The following is a 24,946-nucleotide window of genomic DNA, read 5'->3' on the forward strand; positions in this document are numbered from 1 at the left end:
ATTACTGCACTACACGCACGAACTATTTACATGTGTATGCATACAAATCCAGGAGGTTTCCTGAATAACGAATGAAATGGGTTTTTTGTATTCAATAAGTTTTTATCATTGAGTAACTAAGTAAGGCTTTTATTATTATTTAAGTCCCCTTTGACCCTTACCTTTATTACTTTTTGATAACCATCCCTCAAACAGATCATCTTTTTCCCAATCCGGTTTATAGCTGACACTGTACTTCTTTTTCTTTGGGGGTGTATTTTGCACCTCTTGATCATTCTCAGAACTAGACATTCTAAGTTCTGACAATTACAGCTTTAAAACTTATATAATTAACACTTTAAAATGATGATACTTAGAAACAAACAAAACTTTTCTCACTTCACAAAGTGCTCACAAGTAACAACATGTTTATCTCTGGTAACAACGAAGCAATCTAATACTGTTCATTTAAATACCTTACTTATCCTTAAAATTACTAGACTGAACTATGTCTCCTAATTTGGTCGTATAATAATTAGAAAACCCGGTTAGTCTGGTGTCCCAAAGTCTTGCTGTTTAATATTCAACTTTATTCCATTCCATGAAGGCATACTTTACACTACATACTGTACAAACTTATTACTTTTATGATTCGTTCGGTGGTTTGGTGATTCGTTTCACGCAGTAGACGCAGTGCATCGCAGTGTTTTTAGTAACTGGACTTCAAGCTGTGGAACAGTAAATAAAAATCGGGAGGTTTGATTGAGCATCCGGGATGTCGGGAGGATTTTACTAAAATCGGGAGAACTCCCGGAAAATCGGGAGATCTGGCAACAGTGGTACCGTCTCGCTCATTTCATCGCAAGTTCAACAATTCCTGCGTTCGAATAGTTTCTGTGGCAACAATAAATACATTTATTTAATTTCTAAAATAATTATTTTGTTTTCCTATTTTTAATTTAAACCTGTTTTCCTATTTTTTGTTTCCTAATTATTTCAATATTACGCTTTTGCCTGCATGTCCGCTAGGAGTAATAGTGTTCTGCTGCATGTGCCTTGTGTAGCCAACTAAAAAAATAGACAAAAATCATGTAATGTGTTTCAAAAAGGTTTCAAAGCCATTAATAAGCTTTGGAAAACAATATTATAATAACAAACATGCATATTTATATTTGATTTTGTGTCTACTGGCGGTCCGCCCCGGCTTCGCCCGTGGTACATATTTACATTTTTTTTCGGAACCATCATCGTACTTCAAGGAATATTATAAAAATTATCGAAATTGGTTCAGCCGTTCTCGAGTTATGCGCTTACCAACACATTTTGCGATTCATTTTGGAAGTGATGGTTATAGATTTTTTTTTATTATTTATGAATATTACCTACCAACATAAAAACAATACCTAAACATACATTCGTGCTGCGATGTGTGCGTTACCCAGGCAAAATGTTTTGCTTTAGAGAGATGAGACTTAAACAAATAATTAGTGTATCATGAGGAGCAATTTGTTTACTAATAGCAAAATTTGTTTGAATTGTAGTTTTTAAGTTATTTAAGAAAAACAAATTTTGCTGGAGTAACGTTTGAAACGTTACCCAGGCAAAATCGTCTTTCAAAAATTAGTTTCAGCACGGAACCAAATACATGAATAGATAGCTTTTGTTGCGTAGTAAATGTTTATAAATAGCAAAATTTGTGTGTGGTATAGTTCTTTAGTTATTTAAGATTTTGCTGCGGTAACGTTTTGGGATTTCCCAGATCTCGAAAACGGCTCAACGCAGAAGTTTGAAAAAAATACCAATAAAAGACCTCAATTTGTTTAAATTTGTTTAATCATTAGTTTTTGATTTGGTTGACGTAAACCAATGTAATTAAATGGTTTCAAAAATCAGAAGAAGCGGGTTTACATGTAAACCAATACACTTATAACCAAATAAACAGCTGTAAAAAATACCCGTGGTTCGACGCTTGTTTACATCAGAAATATTAGATTTCATACTTTACACATTAAGAAGATAAAAACAAATTTGATTTATTTTAGACTGGTCGTACTTTAGCGATCAAATTCGCAGTTCCCATAACATTAAGAAACATGGCATACTTTAAACAAATTAAAATGATTCCTGAAAATTCCTTCCTGTTAATTGCAGCTTTGAATTACGGCTCTAATGAAAGTTATCTCAAAAACAAGATTATGTCAGCAATTCTCTAATGAGCCGACCAAATTGAAAAGGTCACATAAAAGCGACCGCACCATACATAAGCGCAACCATCTGAAATGAACAGGATAATATAGATGTTTTGTTAGTACAGTTGAATACAAAAGTTTTCTGGTCAGGTTAGTTAAAATAATAAAATGGTTAAGATTCATTATTTTTATTTAAAAAATCAGTCTCATACAAATTATATGTATTGCTTTGCCTTAGCATCAACATTTTTGAGTTTTGTTACGTGTTACTTAGAGTGAATATTTTAACATTACATGTGATACACACACACATACATAAACCACACACACACATAAACCACAAGCACTTCTCTCCAAAACACTTGGTTCACGACTGATTGTTTCATTGGTTCGGTCGGAGCTAGCGTACCCATAGATAGAGCGTACTCAACTACTCACAGCTAAAGAGTAAGTAAGACAAGGCATATAGCTGTTGCGTTGCATTGCACACAGCTGACAGCGATGCGCGCTGCTCTGACTAGCATCAAGAACGTTAAAACGTTTTTAGCGTGGCTTTGCGTTGTGGTATCAAAATAAAACATTTGGTTTAACAGAAACAACAAATTAAGTACTAAAAATATAGCTACATGTATATATGTTTGTATTGTTTTAAATCACACTATAAATTATACACTATGATATTACACTTTTATTAACTAGTAAAAATTGTGTAATATGGTACTGCACTTAAAAAATATTAAAAAATCGGCTTCACGAATAACGTTTTTCTGCTTAACTGTACAAAACATCGGTTACCAAGCTGCTAATTTGCGAAGATTACCCGTACGTACGGTGCAGTCGCTTTTACGTGACCTTTTCAATTTGGTCGGCTTATTAGAGAATTGCTGACATATTCTTGTTTTTGAGATAACTTTCATTAGAGCCGTAATTCAAGGCTGAAATTAACAGGAAAGAATTTTCATGAATCATTTTAATTGGTTTAAAGTATGCCATGTTTCTTAATGTTATGGGAACTGCGTATTCGATCGCTAAAGTACGACCAGTCTAAAATAAATCAAATTTGTTTTTATCTTCATATCGTGTAAAGTATGAAATCTAAAATGTCTGCTGTAAACAAGCGTCGAACCACGGGTATTTTTTACAGCTGTTTATTTGGTTATAAGTGTATTGGTTTACATGTAAACCCGCTTCTTCTGATTTTTGAAACCATTTAATTACATTGGTTTACGTCAACCAAATCAAAAACTAATGATTAAACAAATTTAAACAAATTAAGGTCTTTTATTGGTATTTTTTTCAAACTTCTGCGTTGAGCCGTTTTCGAGATCTGGGAAATCCCAAAACGTTACCGCAGCAAAATCTTAAATAACTAAAGAACTATACCACACACAAATTTTGCTATTTATAAACATTTACTACTCAACAAAAGCTATCTATTCATGTATTTGGTTCCGTGCTGAAACTAATTTTTGAAAGACGATTTTGCCTGGGTAACGTTTCAAACGTTACTCCAGCAAAATTTGTTTTTCTTAAATAACTTAAAAACTACAATTCAAACAAATTTTGCTATTAGTAAACAAATTGCTCCTCATGATACACTAATTATTTGTTTAAGTCTCATCTCTCTAAAGCAAAACATTTTGCCTGGGTAACGCACACTGCTGCGATTGGACTGATTTTGAGGAATTTTAATTTTTAACATTGTATACTCATCAGTAAACGAAAATTTGGCTGTCCTAACTCTATGGGCTGGCGATGTAGCCTTCAGATTCGAAAGTATTAATCGTGTAATCATAAGTAGATTTAATTGCAGTATGTAAATAAAAAATAGGTCATATCACTAATTGAAATATGTAACCAGTTTTATTATGGGCTTAACTTCCCAAACATCGTTAATACCTTTCATAATTTACAAATTCAGCGATAGACTGAACAAAGTACCTACAAGTTCACATAAATAAATTAAAACTAATTTATTAGGCCAAGAAAAATGATAATAATAACCACAGACTAGAATCATTAATACAATAATATTATGTACTTCATACACAAAATAACATTATGGAACTTTATGGTTAAAATAAATTACTGCCCAAAAAAAACTAGAACAATTCCTAAAAATTGGAGTAAGGTAACTTGAACACGCAAAATGAATGGTTGTGGTCGATTTGCGAAAAAAAAAAAGTATAAGTGTGTGTAATAGGGTTAAGGTAACTTGAAAGCAAACAAGATATATTATTTTTAAAATTTATTATCCTTAATTACGTCTGCCGCCATAGCCACCCTGAGTTGCGGGTTGCGTCAGTTGGAGCCCATTGATGTTGTTGAAGTCGAGCATCTTCAACATTTCCTTAGTGTCTGGGTCAACTTCAATGATGTCATGTTCCAGGGCAGAAACTTCTGGAACATAGTTGTCCCTCCTCTCACGCTCCTCCTCTTGCAACTTGATGGAGATACCTCTTACTTGGGAATGTCTGAGACGCCTCATCAAATGAGTGGCGAAGCTGTGAAAGAATTCCAATAAGTTTTATGTTTTAATGCAAGGATTTTTTTCATTTGTTTAATATTGTATGTTCCAGTACATAATTTTCAAGAATTAATTATGTAGAGGACGTGGTTAAAGGAAATTGCGTCTATTTTTTATAGTTACTTGTTGAACATAGTGTTTGTCTATAAAATTAAACAAATAACGACAATATTAATAATTGAACTCGAAAGATAACTTTGTGTTTGTTTGTCTGAAAATGATGTAGTAAATTACAGCTAAGTACTTTTTTTATAACAATATGTAAACAACTCAAAAATAAAAACAATACATAATTTGAAATATTTTAACCATGGTCAAGAGCTAGATTGCTTATACACACTTGTAACATAGCGAATATAATTTTTTACATTCAATATTCAATACATAAAATAAATAAGACCGACTTCATGTTAATTTTAGGTTAGAAAACACTTACCCAGCAATTTTGTTACGAAGAGGCTTGGTTGGAATAATGGCTATTTCCTCGCATATTCTCTTGTTAGTATCAAAATCCAAAGTCAGCCTGGTGTAGTATTTTTCAATAATGATTTTCGCTGCCTTTTTGACAGTCTTAGTTCTTACACGACCCTGGAATATTTTAAGTTTTTCTTGTAAATACTCATTTTAAACATCTAAACTTCTATACTAATACAAATATTTTCTTCAAAATCGTTTAACAATTGGTGATTAATAAGATAATAAGGGATTTTTAATAGAAAATTTTGATTACCATTTTGAATACACTGCAACTATCTCTTGACAGTAAACAGAAAAGAAGACAGAAGTTGTCAAACGTCAATGACTCAATGAAGGACGATTTTATATTTCCATTTGCTCTATGGTTTCTTTATTTATGGTTTGTTGATGATGTTGTAATATTGGGTAATAAATATAATTATAGTGGAATTTTGTAATAAACTCTCGTTAGAGAGTAGTATATTAAATGTTCATTCAGCGAACGAACGAAACCAAACAGTAAAGGAAGTTCCAAGATGTTTTATTTAAAGCATAAAATTTGCAATAGCATTCGATATAGTTTATATGTCTTCTTCACAGTATTCATACCATAAAATTGTTCAAAACTACTACTACTACTTCAACTAATGTACTGCTTACTATACAAAAATGTCATAAAATTAGTCATTTCCCATAGCTTGATTAATTTTCTTATTATTTGATCGAAAAGACAAGTATTTACATCATTAAAAAAATATATTGTCTATGCTGTAGCTTCGGCCGTCCCGGTGGCTCGATAGGTACCTAGCAAGTACCTAGTCGATGGTAAATTTGATTTATCGACGGTGACAGCGAGGTCAATCCATTTTATTAAAAAAACGGCTGGTGGTTCTTGTCGATAACTAAATATAAAATATTTTTAACCCCTGCTTATAGCTGGGTACAAAGAAGAAGATTAATTCTGATAAAATTATAATTTTCCTAGTTTTGTTTTCTTGTGAATTCGTTTAACAAAAACCGGCAAGATGTTTTGGGGTGAGTACCGAGTACCGGCAACCATGTCACCACGTGCTACTCTTAATATAAATTATAATTGGCTCCAAATTAATACTTCTCCATGAAGTACATTCATGTATTCATTAGATATTGATTATATTGATACAATGATATTATGTATTATAGTCAATCTGTATTATACGTATATATTCTTTGGCCACGTTCTCGACCAATGTGGTGGCAGAATTTATTTCAAACTGTCAGTATGTTCTAAAATAATTTAAAAATACTTCGATGTTACTGTAGGGATTGAAAATGAACAATTCATCCATAAAAATGTTAAGGTTTAAGGTGAAAAAAAAAAAATTGCCCTTGTTTGAGTCACATGTGGATTTTTTATTCATCTTATATTTTATTTTAGGTCTTATTATGGAACCAAACAAAAGGTACACCCAATTGGTGGACAAACCTTTCCACATTTCACATGCAGCGATGGACATATCCACAGGTGATAATGAAGCCTGTCAGGTCATGGTTGTAGTTGACGGAAAGAACTTCCTTGTATGCACATTACAGAAGAAGCAAACCATTCAAATGCCCCTCGACCTGTACTTTAAAACTGGTGAAAATGTTGCCTTTTTGACAAACGGTAAGTTTTAGATTTCTGTAACGGTCTATAAAATGTATTTTTGTGAGTGTGTGAATGTCCGATTTATTAAGAATTCCACAAAACAAATAGGTATAACAATTAATGAAGGATATCAGCATATATTGATTATCCCATAGATGTATTATAAGTTTAGTTCCTGATTTTATTACATATTTTCTATGTATTTTGTGTATGTATAATGAAAATATAGAATTTCATGACAAATTTTGTATTTGTTATCAATATTCCATTCAACAGGTAAATGCAATGTACATTTAACTGGCTACATCGACCCCGAGTTTGATGATGAGGTCTCCGATGAAGAGGGTGAGGAAGAGGAGGAGGAAGCTGATGAGGAAGAACAGGAACAGGCACAGAAACCAGCCAAGAACAAGAGAAAGCTCGTCACTAGCACTGACTCCGCTACTAGCGCTAAGAAGGCAAAGGTAATTTTATCATCAAAGCATTAACTGAATAATATATGTGAAAGTTTGTAAGTATGGATGTTTTTTTATCCTTTGATAGAAAAATACTGGACAGATTTGGATTAAAATTAACAGGAATATAGGTACATCAGAATAACACATGAGCTATAGAATTAGTTGATTTTGCATGTGTATTTGTCACAGCAAACAGCTAGTTTGTCACATATTTATATCTTGTAGATGTAGGATGTAGGTAACATTAATTTTATGAATTAATGTAAACTTATATGTCATTCAAATAAATACTTATAAATGCGGGGTTTACACAGGTGTCTGAAGCTGCACGATTTCCACCGTAGGGCGAAAATAGACTTTTTAGTTCGACTAGGTCACAAGTGACTAAAGCCGCAAGGCCCAATGTTGGATGGGCCCTTGCTACATGTAGATGTTTTCGATTTTAGTCACCTGTGTAAATAGGCTAGTGATGCGGCTCGATGAGGCAATTTGTGAAGCGCCTTGCCGCACGCCGAAAATCGACCCGTGTAAACCCCGCTTAATTTTTTTAAAATTTTCATTGTTTCTGTTGTAAAATTTGAAATATTTCAACCAACTGTGTATGCCCTAAAACTAGATTTTCAAAAATTCATATCATTTGTTGTGCGAGTGTTACTTTTATATTTATACAGTTAGTATGACTGTCGTAAAATTAATAATGCATGTAAATAAAATCATTATATTTCTGTTTTAGAAAGGAAAGAAGGCAGCTGCTGATGAAGATAGTTCAGATTCTGACAATGAAGATCAATTGCAAAAGTTTTTGAATGGAGAGGATATTGACAGTGATGAAAATGATGAGTCTTTCAAAATTAACACATCTGCCGAGGCTGATGATAGGTATGAAAATCATCTTGTTTTACCTTACCACATAAAGCCACAATATTTCCATAATCAAAACATGAATTTCCACAGTGATGAAGAAGAAGACGATGATGATGAAGAACAAGAAGCAGAGGAGGAGGAAGCAGACAGTGATGATGATGATGATGATGAAGAAGAAGCCGACTCTTCCAAGGCTGACACCAGCATGGACACCAGCAAGGACGACAGCCAGATCGACATGAGCAAGCTCACTAAGAACCAAAAGAAGAGGTTGAAGAAGAAACTGCAGAAGGAGAAGCAGGCACAGGGACAAGTGAACGGTGTTGAAAAGAAGGTAGGATGAACAATAGTTTTTTCTTGTTGACTTAATAAGCTCTCAATGTTTATACATACTATATATACATCTACATATACATAATATACAACAGGTGTCGGTAATGATGACTTGAGCTGCCGTTTTCTCGGACGCTATACTCGCTCTGCATTGAAGTATGGATAGAGGCTTGGAGTTCAAATGAAACAACCGTTCGGTTATAAGGTGTATTCAAGACTGACTTACAAATAGGTGCACACAATATAACATAATAAAACATTAAGCTACATATACTTCATATAATTCATATAGGTACTTCACCTTCGGGGGTGAAAGAAAAAAAAAGAGAAAAAAAAATGTTTTTTCTACGTAAGAACCACTTTGTTCTATCCTTATGTACTATATTTATCTTATTCTAAGTAACATACTTTTTTGTTCTATCCTTATGTACTATATCTAATTTTCCTTTCTTTTCAATCTTAACATTTACTCCCATATCTTCTACGACTTTATAAGGTCCATCATAAACACAGTCAAGTTTACGAGAGTTTTCTTTTTTAACTAAAATTAAATCATTTTCATTATAAGATACAGGATTACATTTTAAATCATAATAATCTTTTCTTTTTTCCTTACATTCTATTAAATTCTTTCTTGCATCTCGTAATGCAATTTGCAATTTATATCTTAAATCTAAACAATAATCATCAGCATTATAAAGAGGATCTACATTTTTATCTAAATTATTTGGTAAACGACATTGTCTACCGAAAACAAGTTCAAAAGGTGTGTATTTAGTTTGCGTGTTAACACAAGTATTATAACTAAAACACCAAAATGGTAGCCAATGTGACCAAGAATAACTACTATTCGTACAATAAGTTCTTAAAAATACACCTAAATGCTTATGAGCTATTTCGAGAGAACCAATTGATTGATGGTGGTACGCTGTCGATGTCAGTTTTTCTATCTTTAATAAACTACACACCTGTCCCATAACCTGGGAAACAAATTCCGTACCCCTATCTGTAGCTATAGATTTGGGAACACCGAATCTAAGTATAAAATTACTTACTAAAGCATGAGCTACAGTCACTGCTTCTTTGTTAGGTAGAGGATATGCCTCTATATACTTGGTTAACTCACATTGGAGAGTTAAAATATAACAATTACCTAACTCATCTCTATCTAAGGGACCAACTAGGTCAAGAAAAATTTTCTCGAACGCTGTCGTTGCTGTTGTAGTAATACTTAACGGCTGTTTAGTATACTTACTTTGCTTCATTTTTTGACACATTGCGCACTTACTTACATATTTACGAATATCTAAATCAAGTCCTGGCCAGTAATATTTTCTTTTTATGTTATTCGCCATTCTAGTCATTCCAGCGTGTCCACTTGTGGGCAACAAATGATAGTCATTTAGTATGAATTGCTTTACCTTATCATCAAAAATTCTTTCAACTCCTTTTAAAATACATATACGGGGCCCGTTCCATTTTTCTAAAGATTTTATCTCACTACATATTCCTTTTATAAATTCTTCATTTTTATCATCTTTTACTATGCATAGTTCTTTTACTTTTATCCTTTCGCAAAAATCTTTAAGCTTAGTTGCAAATTCGGCTCGCGAGAATTGCAATCTAAAGCTTAAATTAACAAATAATACCATTTTATTCTCGACATACACAAAACAATCTTTCTCTTCTATCTTTATGTTTTCTTTCTTAATTTTTTTTTATAATATCTCCTTCCACTAGCTTCATCTCTATAGAATCACTCGGCTGTCTTAATAATTCCACAACTCGTGGTTGATCAGGCCACGCGTCAGGGTCTTTATTAAGCGCACTTTGTTCTTTCACACTATTCTCTTCCATCCTTCTCTTTTGTGCTCTAGTTGTTACTGCTAAAACCTGTTCAGTCACACTCTTTAATTCATCTGATGTTATAACCACTCTTGACAATGCATCTGCGATAACATTGTCTTTGCCTCTTACATACACTATTTTAAAATCATATTCCTCAAGTATTAACCGATATTTTATTAGTCTACTAGATGGGTCTCTGACACCAAATAAATAAATTAATGGTTTGTGGTCTGTCATAATTGTGAATTTTCTACCAAAGAGATAGGGCCTAAAATACTTTACTGCTCAAACTAAAGCGGTTAATTCTTTCTGAATAACGGGATAATTTTTTTCGGCTTTATTTAACGGTCTACTCGCATATGCTACTGGTTTCATATTCCCATTGCATAATACGGCTCCCAAGGCCATATCAGACGCATCGGTTTGTAAAATGAATTCGTTTGAATCAGAAAAATCAGGGTATTGTAATATCGGTGGAGTCATTAGTGAAGTTTTCAAATAATCGAACGCATTTTGACACTCAGAATTCCAAACAAAAGTTTCATCTTTTCTTAATAAGCGATTTAAAGGTATGACAATAGTCGCAAAATTTGGTACAAATTTCCTATAATAATTACAGAAAGCAACAAACCGTCTAACTTCATCTGCATTTTGTGGGACTGGATATTTTTCTAAAATTTTTGTCTTTTCAGGGTCAGGAGACACTCCTTCTGCTGAGACTAAATGACCTAAATATAATATTTCTTTTTTGAGGAATTGACACTTAGCTGGGTTTAATTTTAAATTTACCTTTCTTAGTATTTCAAATACATCTATCAAATTTTGATTATGCATTGTCAGCGATCGTCCAAATATAATCAGATCATCTAAATAAATAAAACACTTCTCAAAAGCTAAACCTGACATCGCTATCGACATAACTCTACTAAACGCACTACATGAAGTTTTAAGTCCCATCGGTAATCGTTTTAATTGGTAATGTCCTGTATTCGTTGAAAATGCCGTGTACTTTCTGCTCTCAGAATTTAATTTCACCTGATAATAGCCTTGCTGTAAATCTAAATGAGTAAAATATATTGAACCTGACAAAGAATCCAGTATATCAGTAATGTTAGGCAATGGAAATTTATCATCGACAATATTTTCATTAAGTTTCCTATAATCAATTACCAAACGCCACTTTTTAGTGCCGTCAGATTTTTTTGGAACTAGCAAAATAGGGCTAGACCATTCACTAGTGGATTCTTCGATTATATCATTATGAAGCATTTTGTTTATTTGATTATTTACTTCAGGTTTTAAAGATTGAGGCAGTCTATACGGTTTAGTATAAATAGGATTAATGTTGTTTTTTAATTTTATCGAGTGTTCACAAACATTGGTAGTTTCTAATTTATCTCCTGGTAAGAAGAAAATGTCAGAGTATTTGGTACATATTTTTTCAATTGACTCCCTCTCTTCCTTATTCAAATTTTGTAAATTAATTAAAGACAACAAAGTACTGGCTCTATTATGATTACTTTCACACGAACTAAATTTTAAAATGTTATAGTCATTTAGCGATTCAACATCTAATTCTAAATTGTCTAATCTAACCTCTTCTTCTCCCGTATTTAAAATCTTAATAGGGATTCTTTTATTTTTAGGTCGAGCAATAGCTCCAGCTAAAAACACATCTTTCTTAATCTCTTTCGCACTCACAAAACAATCACCTTCCATATCCTTGTTTAAATAAACATAATGAATAGTTTCACTTCGAGGAGGTATTACTAAAGAGTTACTGTATTCGACTTTGTTGTGAATTGGTAATGTACAAAATTTATCTTCTACTTGCAACGTCAACAAATTTTTCCCTAAATCTATGTTTGCATTATATTTAGTCATAAAATCAATTCCCAGTATACCATCAACTGCAATAGGTAAGTTTTTAAAAACGTAAAAATTATTTTGAAATCTATTTCTTTTAATGTCATGTATCTCTAAATGTACATAGCCAGGTGATTTAATTTTTCCACCAATTCCATTCACTTCTAACTGATTATAAAAGATTTGACACCCCTTTGGTAACACCTCTTCTCTAATAACAGATCCCACCAAAAACATTTACATGTAAAATGTTGCCAAGACGAGCCCATATGACTCGCACTGTCAAAAAGTTATCAGATCTCATGTAGAGCCAAGCTTCTAACACTACACGCCCTAACTCTACAAGGCCTAACTTCACAAACTCTACACCTTAGTCAAAATATGTGGCTTGGCCATTTCGCTACATTCACATAGGCGTAAGGTGAAAAATTAATTCACTGTTCATTACTTTTGTGTTATACAGGGTGTCTCATAAGTACCCAACGATTTCAAAAGCGTGTCTAGACTAGCCGGCGCAACAGATGGGAGCGGTGAGTGCGGCATTAGCTGGCGCGTTCCAAGGATTTTTAGTTGCCGCCATGTCGTTCACGGGAAAGCAACGCGGTTTTTGCGTTCGCGCCTATTTTCAAAACATTAAATCGCTTATTCGTGTACGGCGCCTGTATCGTCTCAATTATCGATTGAGGCATATTGATGAAACGCCCAGCAACTCTACCATACTCTCATGGATCCGGAGTTTCAACACTACCGGAAACACAACAGGAAGCAAGAAATCTGGGCGCCCAAGAAGTGTAAGAATGGATGAAAACATTGAGTTGGTGGCAAGTTCGGTGCGACGTCAACCTCAAATAAGCATTATGTGGCCATGCTACGCAACTTTTTCGAGCCAGAGCTTCAAGAATGTGAGCATTATAATGTCAGGACATGGTTCCAACAGGATGGAGCCACATCCTATACAACTAACCACTCAACTGAAGCCCTACACCAATTGTTTCCCAAAAAAGTCATTTCAAGAAGGGGTGACATTGAATGGCCCCCCAGAAGCCCGGATTTGACGCCACCCGATTTTTTTTATGGGGGTATCTTAAGTCAAATGTGTATGAAAATTCTCCGTAAACTTTGAACGACTTGAAGACCAACATCAGATAAAAAATTGCGTCCGTAGTCCGTACCTCTTCTTCAGAAAGTTTTCAGAAACTTTCACCAAAGACTCGAAGAATGTCGGCATCGTAATGGAGGCCATCTCAACGATGTAATCTTCAAAAAATAAAAATTCCTTTTGTTTTTTATTAAATTTGTCAATATTATATTTTAAAACCAATAATTAGTTTAATTTTTTGCATCATGAAATCGTTGGGTACTTATGAGACACCCTGTACAATAGTTCTTGTAGTAACGAACGGCCAAGCCACATATTTTGACTAAGGTGTAGAGTTTGTGAAGTTAGGCCTTGTAGAGTTAGGGCGTGTAGTGTTAGAAGCTTGGCTCTACATGAGATCTGATAACTTTTTGACAGTGCGAGTCATATGGGCTCGTCTTGGCAACATTTTACATGTAAATGTTTTTGGTGGGATTTCATTTCTTTTTGTAAGTTGTTTGTAACAAAATTTTATATGTCGATTAAAGTTTTAATTTTTTTTTTAACAAGGAGTACCTATACATATATATATCTAGGGGAACCAAGTTTTAGATTATTAGATTAGACCTCTAGCGTCATCAAAATTTTATTTAAAATTACAGGTCTCATACAAACTCCCATCCCCTAGTTTAAGGGGTTGGGGGATGAAAGTTACAAGTTTTATAATTTTTTTGTTGTTTGTGGGCTAATACTAGCTTACATACAAAATTTCAGCTTTCTAGGGCATTAGGAAATACCTTAAGAATTTTGATGATCATCAGTGAGTCAGTGACGAAATTAGCGTTTTTTAGATATAAATAAAATCTGAAGTATTAAAGCTAATGTAATTAAAACTTAATATGTTCAATAAGTCCGCTATTGACAATATATCCCGAAAATTTTGTTGATCTAGCATAATCCAAACCCAAGTTATGAGGGTTCAAAAAAAACGTCGAAGCGCTTCGAGAAAAGGTAGGTAGTGCCCGTGCGCTTCGCTTGTTCGCTTGGCTCGTCGTCTTGGCGGGGGCACTACCGTGCCCCCAGATATGGACGCTCCAGTATCCAATAATAAAACATATTTTTGTGCATTCCTATAAAAATTTACGAATTTGGCTGAGCTTTTACATTCAAAAATAAAATTATTCATCACGAAAAAACTGGTTCATGCTTTCTTTAGATTTACTTTGTTCCGAATTGCAAGAAGCCTGAGCATTGGCATTTTGGGGGATGGTAAACAAATTCCCACGATTATTTACTCCCCGCCTGGCATATCCACGGCGGTTATAATGACCTCTACCGCGTGGAGTATATTGAAAAGGCCTCGAATACCCTTGATATCTGGGCGCGTTGCTTCGATAATTATTATTATAATTATTTTGATATTTACCCCAGTTGCTATTATAAGTGTAATGCCCTTGACCACGGGGTTGGCCTCTGCCCTGTCCCCGAAAATACGAACGATTATTATAGTACGTACCTCTTGTAGAAGTCATCTTCATTACCTCGGCTGGCCTGGATGTAGACGATCTAGACTCGTCCTTCGCAGCCTGGATTGCCTCCTTCAGCGATGAGTAGTTTCGCGCTGTAATGATAGTACTGACCTTCTCGTTTTTCAAGCCATCTGCAAATTTTTTTACAACCATTTTTTCATTAATCGGTTTCAACAAGTTCATTTTAGTTACGTTACCATCAGCCTGTGAAATATTTAAATCAGTTAAAAGTTTTTCAAGTTGTGTACCGTATTCGTCGATAGATTTAAAACCTTGGTTCAAGGATCGTATCTGATCCTGTATAGCAGTAAAAGATTTTGTAGTCAGTAATTTCCTACGAAAATCCTGTAACATATCCGTAACAGTCATATAATCACTGTTCACACGTAGCTTAGCATTTTCAGATAATCTACCTTTTAAAATAAATTTAATTAATAAGGACTGACCCGCACTATTTAGCATGTCAGCATACATCTCCACAGCATCAATCAATTGTTTCGTTGTATTTTCCTTATCGTCTAAAACTGGTATTAAACCACATGCAGTTTTTAAATCAAATTCCATTTTGAACAATTTTTATCAAAAATATTTATATCTACTTATATATACCCTTTATAAGATATCGCCTAATTTCTTTTAATTTATCATAATTTTGAAGTATTAAATCGGCCATAACAAACTAACATCTTACCTTAAAGTTAAAGATACAAACTAAATAGACTCAATACAAACAAAGTAGTATCATATTTCATTCACTTAAAATTAATTCTATCTAATTCGAAGCACAGTTACATACGCTACGATAGCATTCTGCTGACGCTTCATAGCGTATCGCATGTCGACTGGACTTCCACGAACTGTTTATTATATTTTTTAGACACGATTTATTTAAATAATTTTTTTTATAGGTCCAATGTTCTTTTGTTTTAAAATTTATTTATTATAGATTGATTATATTTTTACTTTTAACTGCACTATTTTTCACACTTAAACCTCATAGATCACAATTTCACACCACAACGCAAACCGCACCATATTTTAGATTACACCGGTATATTTAATTTATTTGGGGGAAAGGGGGCACCCACTTTAAACTGCTGCTTCTTCACGTTCAGGATCGCGCTTGCCTGCTGCTGACACCCGCAGACGCATTCTTCTCACCTTTTATGGCCAATTTTGATTTCCTTTATCTCTCGTTTTCATTTTGGTTTTTCGATGCTAATTTATTTGCGAAATACTATTTCGCGTTTTGGACGTTGTCGTCATAATAATCATTTTGATTAAAACTAGTGCCATAAGGCACACTGGCATGCGGCTACTCTGCACTTTTCGCCCGGTGTCCGGCGTCGCGCTATCATTTTTCTAGGAACTGGCTAGGGTCGCCATGAAGTATGGATAGAGGCTTGGAGTTCAAATGAAACAACCGTTCGGTTATAAGGTGTATTCAAGACTGACTTACAAATAGGTGCACACAATATAACATAATAAAACATTAAGCTACATATACTTCATATAATTCATATAGGTACTTCAGCATAGTGGACTGTCCGTGATCCCCAAATTAAAGAGATGTGCATTGAAGGGTCTGTGTCTTTTAAGGGTCCCTGTTCCCTGGTCTTTTGGTCCCTTTAGAGCTTTAGAGTTTTCAATCTATAGTGGTTTAAAGTTAACTCAAAAATGGAGCATTTTCGTAAATTTTCTAAAATTCTTAGAGAAAGTGTAAGAAATGCTATAGTATGTTATATATTCGTGATCTACTCAATAAGCTCTTTCATTTGATACCCCACACGGCATGTTTTGGAAATTTTTATTTTTTTCTTTGTATGCCATATTTAATTACCGGGTTGGGGGGAGGGGGACCACAAAACTGGTTGGCAACATCTGTCTATAGGATGTCTGGTATCTATACAATATATATCAGAAGTCAGATTTAGGTCCGCTATTTTTGCAAACGAAACTCCACTGAGAGTCCGGTCTACTTTGTTCATGGTTGTAACGGCTTTCCCTCACTCAGTTGGCAACACTCAGCCTACTATATTTACGTGGTTAAAACCTACGGATGCGAGTGACATTGCCAAACCTCAAATTTTTTCTTCTACTTTATGTATGGGTGAATTAAAGTGTTAAAAAATACCATTGAATTTCTTAAAATAAACAATATTGAAAAATATTTCTATTTTCACACAAAATAGGTGCCCGTTGGCGAGTTGCGGAAACTTGCCGTTATTATTATAATATTTAATTTTTATTTCTGAAGGAAAAGGCAGAACCAAAACAAAAAACTGAAAAGAAGAAGTCAGAAGCTAAGAAAGAGCAGAAAGAAGAGGCTGCTGTTGAAAAGAAAGAAAAGAAGTCACTCAGCGGAGGAGTGTTCATTGAAGATGTGAAAATTGGAAATGGACCTGTAGCCAAGCCCGGCAAAACTGTCATGGTGAGATTCTTTCGTTTTTATTTATGGAATCAATTAAATTTACTACACTTTTGATAAGCATATCGCCCATGTGTGATTCCAAAGTATACATACATGCCTCCACGATTTATTTTAAAGTATAGATTTTAATAACTTTAATTAAAATGTGTTAGATCTACAGCAACATTTTTTCTATTATATAAAAAAAAATTTTTGCATAATTTTTGCCCTATATTCGTAATTATATGTCTATTTTTTATTACAAAAACATTATCATTGGTCCCTCGCAGGTATACTATGAAGGAAGATTGAAGCAGAACAACAAGATGTTCGACAACTGCCAGAAGGGGCCCGGCTTCAAGTTCCGCCTCGGTGCCAAGGAAGTGATCTCCGGCTGGGACGTTGGTGTCTCCGGCATGAAGGTTGGAGGCAAGAGGAAAATCATCTGTCCTCCTGCTATGGCGTAAGTTATACTTGGATATTGTATTAATCTAGTGAAAATATTTTGTATAAAATATGATTTATGGTAGAGTATGTAATAGGGTGAATACATGCTGTACCTTATTGAAATAGAAATATTGGATTTGGTAAGCTAAATGTTATTTTTGTATTGTTAATGTTTTTTCCGTTTAAATAAATTAAATAACATCTGGTTATCATCTTTGTTTTTAAATAAAATTGTTTGTTACTAAGTCTTTTGGATAAATTAATAAAAAATGAAAAATTCTTACACACGTAAGAAGAAAAACTTCTTTATGACCTTATTTAAAAAAAAAATAATTTAAAGCGCGTGGTAGGGATAAGAAAAAGATGGCGCGTAACGGAAAAATGTCACGCGTAACGTAAAAATGTTACACTAAATTTTTTTCCAACCCCGATAAAGAAGTTTCACTTCAAAAACTTATTCAGCATAATAACCTATTATAACAAATGTAAAAGACATCTGTTTGTTTGGAATAGACTGACTAAAATAAAATTATACTTTATTTCAGTTATGGAGCAAAAGGATCCCCTCCAGTCATTCCACCAAACTCAACATTAGTATTTGAAGTTGAACTGAAGAACGTCAAATAAAATATTTTTAAGTGTTGATTACTGTTTGTTTTAAATATGTTTAAATGTCGCGCATAGTGCGAAGTTACTACAATGATGCCATTTTATATGCTCTAAAGCATCTTTTATTTAACATCATGTTAGGTATCTGTATTCCATACGTGAATAAAATTGCCAACATAAAAAATCTTGTAATTACAAGTAAAGGAGTTCAATCACATTGTATGAGTGTTAGTTTCTTGTTGTGTATTCATCAGGTCTTTGCATTTTCATATTATTTTTAATAAAATTTTTAAGGCTTATAAGATTTCCGTATTCATTATCTGAGAATTTCTTAATAATGAGGTAACATATGATTGCATCAGATGATGATAAATATAATATGATTTATGTATTTTTTTTATCTCTAGTTGTCATTTGTGATGAAGCTGAACCAAAGTCCCAATTTGGTTAACCTCCTTTCTTGTAACTATTTTCATTTTGAATAAATTTAATTGCCATTTTATTCACATGCCTACTTACATACATACTTCATTTATTTTTTTATCAATGAATAGTTAGTAAGGTGCCCTGTGAGGAGTGCTTTCTAGCATTAAGACTACATAGGTTATAATGTAAAAAATAGTGACCATTTCATTCTCATAATTATAAAATGATAGTAAATAATTAGATAAAGTTTAGGAAATCAATTTACATAAAAGTAAATTTTACAGTGTAAACAAATTGGACATGGATAAAAAATCTTTCAGTGAATTTCAATCTGGTCAGGTATTTTAGTTTGAATGTAGTTACAGGACATTAACTATAAGATACTGTAAGCCTTAAGTAAGTGATACATAAATAAAATAATTAAAAATAAATAGGTTTTTTATTTTTCCTTAAAAATATCCTACCTTGTTTAATAAAATAAAAAAATAAACCAATAAATGCGTACTGAATATCCTACCTTATTAAAAGGTTTTAAGATGCAGCAATACTCAAGTTTAGTGCATAAAATTTGTTTCCAATTATCCTATCATCATCACTAGCTTAATATTATTGTTCCTATTTCAGAGACATGTTCTTTGATGTCCATCAGAGTCAGGCCTAAAGGAAACTGTAGTAACTAAACACTATAAACATGTTTTAGGCAAGAAATAAAATGCATTATTAAATAATATAATATATTACTTAAATTTACAATAACTATTATCCATTGTTTTACAAATTTCTTGCTGTTGACTCAAATCCATATTGTTACACGTCAAGATAATATAAATCAAGGTCACGGCCTAAAAAGCAGACTGGACAAATGACTGTTCAATAATATGTTTATCGAAACTAATAAATAATAATCTAAATTTATTCAACAATCATTCGGACTTTAGCCTTACATCGGGGCTTTGTTTACTGTCACTTAATTCATTCTCGGGTTTTTCAGTCACTTTATTATCTTTCTTCTTAAATGCACAAACACCACCTTCACATTTGAATGGGAATTCTGTTGTTACATTGCCATCAGCATCCTTCACAGCCCATGGATTCCAGAAGCGTAGAACATACGGTTGAATAAATTTATGCCACAAAAACAGCAAAACAGGAATGATGAAACATGGAACACACACCATCTTCAATTATATTTAATACAATTTCTGATTTAAAGCACTCGAAACCTGATTATTATTACTTGCAAGCAGAAACGATAATTGCTATTTCCTTATTATTGTAATCGCCAACACGATTAGTTTTAAAAATAATTGTAATTATTCACCAAAAATTTTGTTTTGACATTTATTTGTCATTAGTTTTGACATCTTGTGACAACTGACAAGTTTTATTGCCAGTTAAAGTTATGATAGATACCAAGGCTTGAGTTACAATGTCCACGCAACAACAGTTGAAATCTGTGGTTTAAATTACATATCCAAGTACATAATATCCCATCGGCCATCTTCCAGGAGACCATAATATTATAGCGTAACCAAGCGTAACCAATGACGTAACCTAATCATTTGAATTTTGTTTGTTTTGTTGACATAAATGCGAAAAAGATGTTTTTCAAAAAAAAAAAACTCTTTTGATTTAAATTTTCAAACGCCATGTACTTGGCCATGTACCTATATGTTACAGTCAAAACCCTTAACCACACCCTTAACCCTTAACCACCCCTAACCTAACTCGGTTTCGGATATTCACGATATCACATGTCATAATATTATTTAGTTCTTAGATTTAGTTATTCTAAAAATTTTATTTTATATAAGGAAGGAGCTTAGTGGTATTCTAGCTTCAACTAATTTGGAAAGCTTACTGAAGAAAATAACCACGCCGTCATGTTGGTAGAGTAATTATTATATTTTATTAATAAAATATATAAAGTACATAATATGTACTAGTTACCACACATAAAATATGAATGTCTTTATTGGCCGATTAAGAAGAGCTGGAACGTCAACACATTTAAACATTGCACATGTGTATTGTGTAGTGTCTGTGAAGACGCGCGCGGCGTGACGTCATACTGCATACGCATCATGAAAAGTCTTTCTGTCTCTCTCGCGCGCAGACTAGCTTATGAGGGTGAAGGGGACAATTCCATGGGCGTAGCTAGCCATGGGCTCAAGGTGGGGCAACAATAAAAAAATAATATGTAACTAGCAACTGTATGTACCCAAAGTCATATCCAGGTCTTCGAACCTCAAATGCCGGTGGCACGGCCGGCGGCAGTGCCGCCATTTGCGAAGGCATTTGCGAAGGCATTTGCGAAGGCATTTGCGAAGGCATTTGCGAAGGCATTTGCGAAGGCATTTGCGAGGGCATTTGCGAGGGCATTTGCGAAGGCATTTGCGAGGGCATTTGCGAAGGCATTTGCGAAGGCATTTGCGAAGGCAGGCAACGCGCTTGCGAACGCGCTTGCGAACGCGCTTGCGAACGCGCCTGCGAACGCGCTTGCGAACGCGCCTGCGAACGCGCTTGCGAACGTGCCTGCGAACGCGCTTGCGAACGCGCCTGCGAACGCGCCTGCGAACGCGCCTGCGAACGCGCCTGCGAACGCGCCTGCGAACGCGCCTGCGAACGCGTCTGCGAACGCGTCTGCGAACGCGCCTGCGAACGCGCCTGCGAACGCGTCTGCGAACGCGCCTGCGAACGCGCCTGCGTACGCGCCTGCGAACGCGCCTGCGAACGCACTTGCGTACGCGCCTGCGAACGCGCCTGCGAACGCGCTTGCGTACGCGCCTGCGAACGCGCCTGCGAACGCGCCTGCGAACGCGCTTGCGAACGCGCCTGCGAACGCGCCTGCGAACGCGCCTGCGAACGCGCTTGCGAACGCGCTTGCGAACGCGCTTGCGAACGCATTTGCGATGGCATCTTCTTTACCTTGAAAACTTTTTTATAACACTCACTTTATTCTGTGTAATATTTTCTGAAAGTTTTTTTTTCTAAGGCCCATATTTTTTTGAGTTTTGTAACTAACTGTACTACACTCATTTTTCTTACAGTTTATGTAACATAGAAGCCTCAGCTATTTTCTTTTTTCGTGTGTAGGTAATTCGTTATTCGAATTATTCTTATTCAAAACACCTTATTGTTCACCTACCACATCACGAAATATAAAGAGTTTGTTTGTTTGTTTGAACGCGCTAATCTCAGAAACTACTTGTCCGATTTGAAAAAGTCTCGGTGTTAGATAGCCCATTTATCGAGGAAGGCTAGGCTAGGCTAGGCTAGAAGGCTAGGCTAGGCTAGCTAGCGAAGGACTATAATAATATTACGCTAAGACCAACAGGAGCGGAGCAATGCGGGTGAAACCGCGGGGAACACCTATAAATAAAAATGAAACCCGTTTCGCGACCGATTTCGATAATTCTTTTTTTTTATATTCCTTGAAGTACGAGGATGGTTCTTATGTAGAGATAAAAGAAAACGTAGATATGTACCACGGGCGAAGCCGGGGCGGTAGTAAATCTATACATATAATAAAATCGTAGGAAAGTCAAAACTGTACATTGAATATTTTTTTAAAAGAATACATAATCCATGATCTATAATCGATATAGAAGCCAAAAACATAGTTTTTAGAATTTTTGTCTGTTTGTCTGTTTGTCGGTTTGTCTGTTTGTCTGTTTGTCTGTATATTTGTCCGAGCTAATCTCGAAAAGTACCGCATAGATTGACTTCAAATTTTGCATGAATATTACTAACAGGTCGGGTGAGGCTTTTATATACACATTATCATGCTATCACCTCCGGGGGAGGAGCTGTGAACCTTTATTTTTCTAACGTATTCCGTGCATTACACAGCGTACAATCTAAAGACTCATGTTTAAATGTTGTTTTTGGGTAAGCCACGCTATTATCTAGCTTTACACTATAAAAACTACGTCATTTACGTAATTTTGGCAGAGAAACAGTTTAATGAATCTTAGTAGTATAAAGACAAATTTGAAACAGCGCCATCTATGAGACTTCATTAAAATCAAATCAATTTACATATTTAACGCTTCTTGCAAATTTATAATTAAAAATTAAATAATATGATGTTGGTGGGGTTTTTAATTGTACTTATTTAACTTTTTAACCCATGTCTTCCCAGAGTCCACTTCAGGTGCTTATATTTTATGTGAATATACTAAATAAAATTTTACAAGTGAGGGTAGATGTTTATTATTTGATGTCAAACAAGACACCATTAACAGTTAATTGTGACATTTAAAAAAATCCTTCTTGCGTTCCCACAAAAGGTAAGTTGTAGCTTTTATATTTATTCTTTATACATAATTAATTATATTATAGTTAGACTCATGTTTTTAAATAAGAATTGAAGTTACGACAAAATAAGAAAATGATGAAATTTTATTTTTATGTATAACTTTTACAAGACTATATTATACGCCCAAAGAAGGTCACTAAGGTCACGAAGGTCACGAAGGTCACCAAGTTCTTGATAGAATAATTTTATTTGTTAGTAGCTTTTTAATAAAATAAGGTAAAGTAATCTTTTCATTTTTTTTATTTACAGATTCAATGTTCATATAAAATTAACGATTTGCGTGAGGATGTAGTAGAAATAAGTATCCTGGCGCGTGGTCAATTGATGACTAAAGTTAATTTCCAACGTATGGTACAATCATTGGAAGAATCTTGGGTAATTTTAGAGGATATTTTTCGGGAATGAGAAAAGGGGCAGCCAACCACGTATCAGCGTGCGTGCGTGAGAATCTACCTACGTTTTAGTACCAAAAAAAATGTTATTTTGTAACGTAAATATTGCACTCACAACTACTGTACAAGTATGAATTTTATTCGTGCTTTACTGTTATCTGATTGTTTTATTATCGTTATGGCTTTCGCGGTACAGATAGTACTGGGATCAGAGTACATATTATTTATCAATTTAATATACGTACCACACCAAGTAAAATATTTACAATCATACCAAATGGATTAACACGGTATGTACATAAGGCGGTCTTATCGCTTACTAGCGATCTCTTCCAGTCTGCCCAAGGTAAGAGATAAAGAATTATACTCATGATCCAGCAATTTTCAACCGAAAAAGAAGTTTTTCTGTAATTGGTAGTTGTTTCATTTATTTAATTTAAATACCTAATTTTACTTTTATATTTGCCCATTTGCATTACATTCAGCTTCCATAAAACTTATAAAAATTTTATGTTTATTTCTGTCTATATAAGCTACTCTTTTTTAGATATAAATAACAAAAACAACTTTTTTATTAAAATTTAGTACCTTGGGAAGATATTATCTATGTGTTAATAGAACAATACATAAAGGAAGTTATGTTACGATTTTATACAATGAAAATATGTAAAAAAATATTAGCAGGTGTAATTATTAAATTGATCCCGAACCCAAAACTGTAGTTAATTTTTTTTGTCTTTAAGTGTTTAATTCATGTCAATTGGTTCATTAATAAAAAAATTATGATCATTTAAATAATCACGGTGAACATTTGCTAAGGCATTCATGTACAAGGTGTAATCGTTCAGTGTGCACAGGTGATTTTTTTTTTGTAAGTACTTAACCTAATAATGGCCGTAATCATTTTTTTTTAAATAAATCGAGAAATATAAAAAAAAAATATCCTTAAACCCTTACATTAAGTACATATTATGAAATATGAATATCCCATATACATTTAATATGAAAGATTTTAGCTTTCTTTTTCTTTTTTTGGTTATCTGCTTTAATTACTTTGCAAATTTGAAGTGGCATTTTCCACGCTTTTTCCAGACATTTTCACGCATTTTGCGGATATTTTCCGGGCATTTTCCGGGCAATTCCTCACGCATTTTCCGGGGATTTTCCGGGGATTTTCCAGGCATTTTCCACGCTTTTTCCGGATATTTTCCAGACATTTCCTAGACATTTTCCGAAGATTTTCCAGGCACTTTCCACGCTTTTCCCGGACATTTTTACACATTTTCCGGATATTTTCCAGACATATTCATGCATTTTCCGGATATTTTCCATATATTTCTCAGGCATTTCCCAGTCATTTTCCAGACATTTCCCTGACATTTTCCGGGAATTTTCCAGGCATTTTCCACGCCTTTTCTGGACATTTTCACGCATTTTTTAAATATTTTCCAGGCATTTTCTGGGCATCTCTTAGGCATTTTCCGGGGATTTTCTAGGCATTTTCCACGCTTTTTCCTGATATTTTCCAGACATTTCCCTGGCATTTTCCGGAGATTTTTCAGGCATTTTTCCACGCTTTTCCCGTAC

The 24,946-nt window shown here is 34.1% G+C and overlaps 3 protein-coding genes across 3 annotated transcripts; 1 reads left to right on the forward strand and 2 right to left on the reverse strand.

Annotated features, from left to right (window-relative positions):
- Positions 1–4,403: 4,403 nt before the first annotated feature.
- LOC123698477 (40S ribosomal protein S17) lies at positions 4,404–5,523 on the reverse strand. The gene is made up of 3 exons (XM_045645120.1): positions 5,426–5,523; positions 5,132–5,283; positions 4,404–4,672 (listed from the first exon to the last, which is right to left on the reverse strand). The coding sequence occupies exons 1-3, from the start codon at positions 5,426–5,428 to the stop codon at positions 4,426–4,428; spliced, it is 402 nt and encodes a 133-aa protein (XP_045501076.1). The 5' UTR covers positions 5,429–5,523; the 3' UTR covers positions 4,404–4,425.
- Positions 5,524–5,961: 438 nt separating this feature from the next.
- LOC123698413 (46 kDa FK506-binding nuclear protein) lies at positions 5,962–19,077 on the forward strand. The gene is made up of 8 exons (XM_045645027.1): positions 5,962–6,186; positions 6,569–6,796; positions 7,055–7,242; positions 7,970–8,115; positions 8,191–8,434; positions 17,012–17,185; positions 17,455–17,627; positions 18,157–19,077. The coding sequence occupies exons 1-8, from the start codon at positions 6,177–6,179 to the stop codon at positions 18,236–18,238; spliced, it is 1,245 nt and encodes a 414-aa protein (XP_045500983.1). The 5' UTR covers positions 5,962–6,176; the 3' UTR covers positions 18,239–19,077.
- A 289-nt stretch (positions 19,078–19,366) lies between these two features.
- On the reverse strand, positions 19,367–20,013 carry LOC123698414 (UPF0729 protein AAEL015238). Its single transcript, XM_045645028.1, has one exon. It carries the CDS (start codon positions 19,822–19,824, stop codon positions 19,570–19,572), a length of 255 nt encoding a protein of 84 aa, XP_045500984.1. The 5' UTR covers positions 19,825–20,013; the 3' UTR covers positions 19,367–19,569.
- Between the last annotated feature and the right edge of the window lie 4,933 nt (positions 20,014–24,946).

Source organism: Colias croceus, chromosome 16 (genome assembly GCF_905220415.1).
Source record: "Colias croceus chromosome 16, ilColCroc2.1".
NCBI lineage: Eukaryota > Metazoa > Arthropoda > Insecta > Lepidoptera > Pieridae > Colias > Colias croceus.

Excerpts from the sequence above, each read along its gene's own strand:
- LOC123698477 (XM_045645120.1), bottom strand. Across the intron at positions 4,673-5,131 it reads CTTCGTAACAAAATTGCTGG|CTTCGCCACTCATTTGATGA; the intron begins GTAAGTGTTTTC and ends ATTCTTTCACAG.
- LOC123698413 (XM_045645027.1), top strand. Across the intron at positions 7,243-7,969 it reads CTAGCGCTAAGAAGGCAAAG|AAAGGAAAGAAGGCAGCTGC; the intron begins GTAATTTTATCA and ends TTTCTGTTTTAG. Across the intron at positions 8,435-17,011 it reads TGAACGGTGTTGAAAAGAAG|GAAAAGGCAGAACCAAAACA; the intron begins GTAGGATGAACA and ends TTATTTCTGAAG.
- LOC123698414 (XM_045645028.1), bottom strand. The coding sequence starts at position 19,824 with ATGGTGTGTGTTCCATGTTTCATCATTCCTGTTTTGCTGTTTTTGTGG.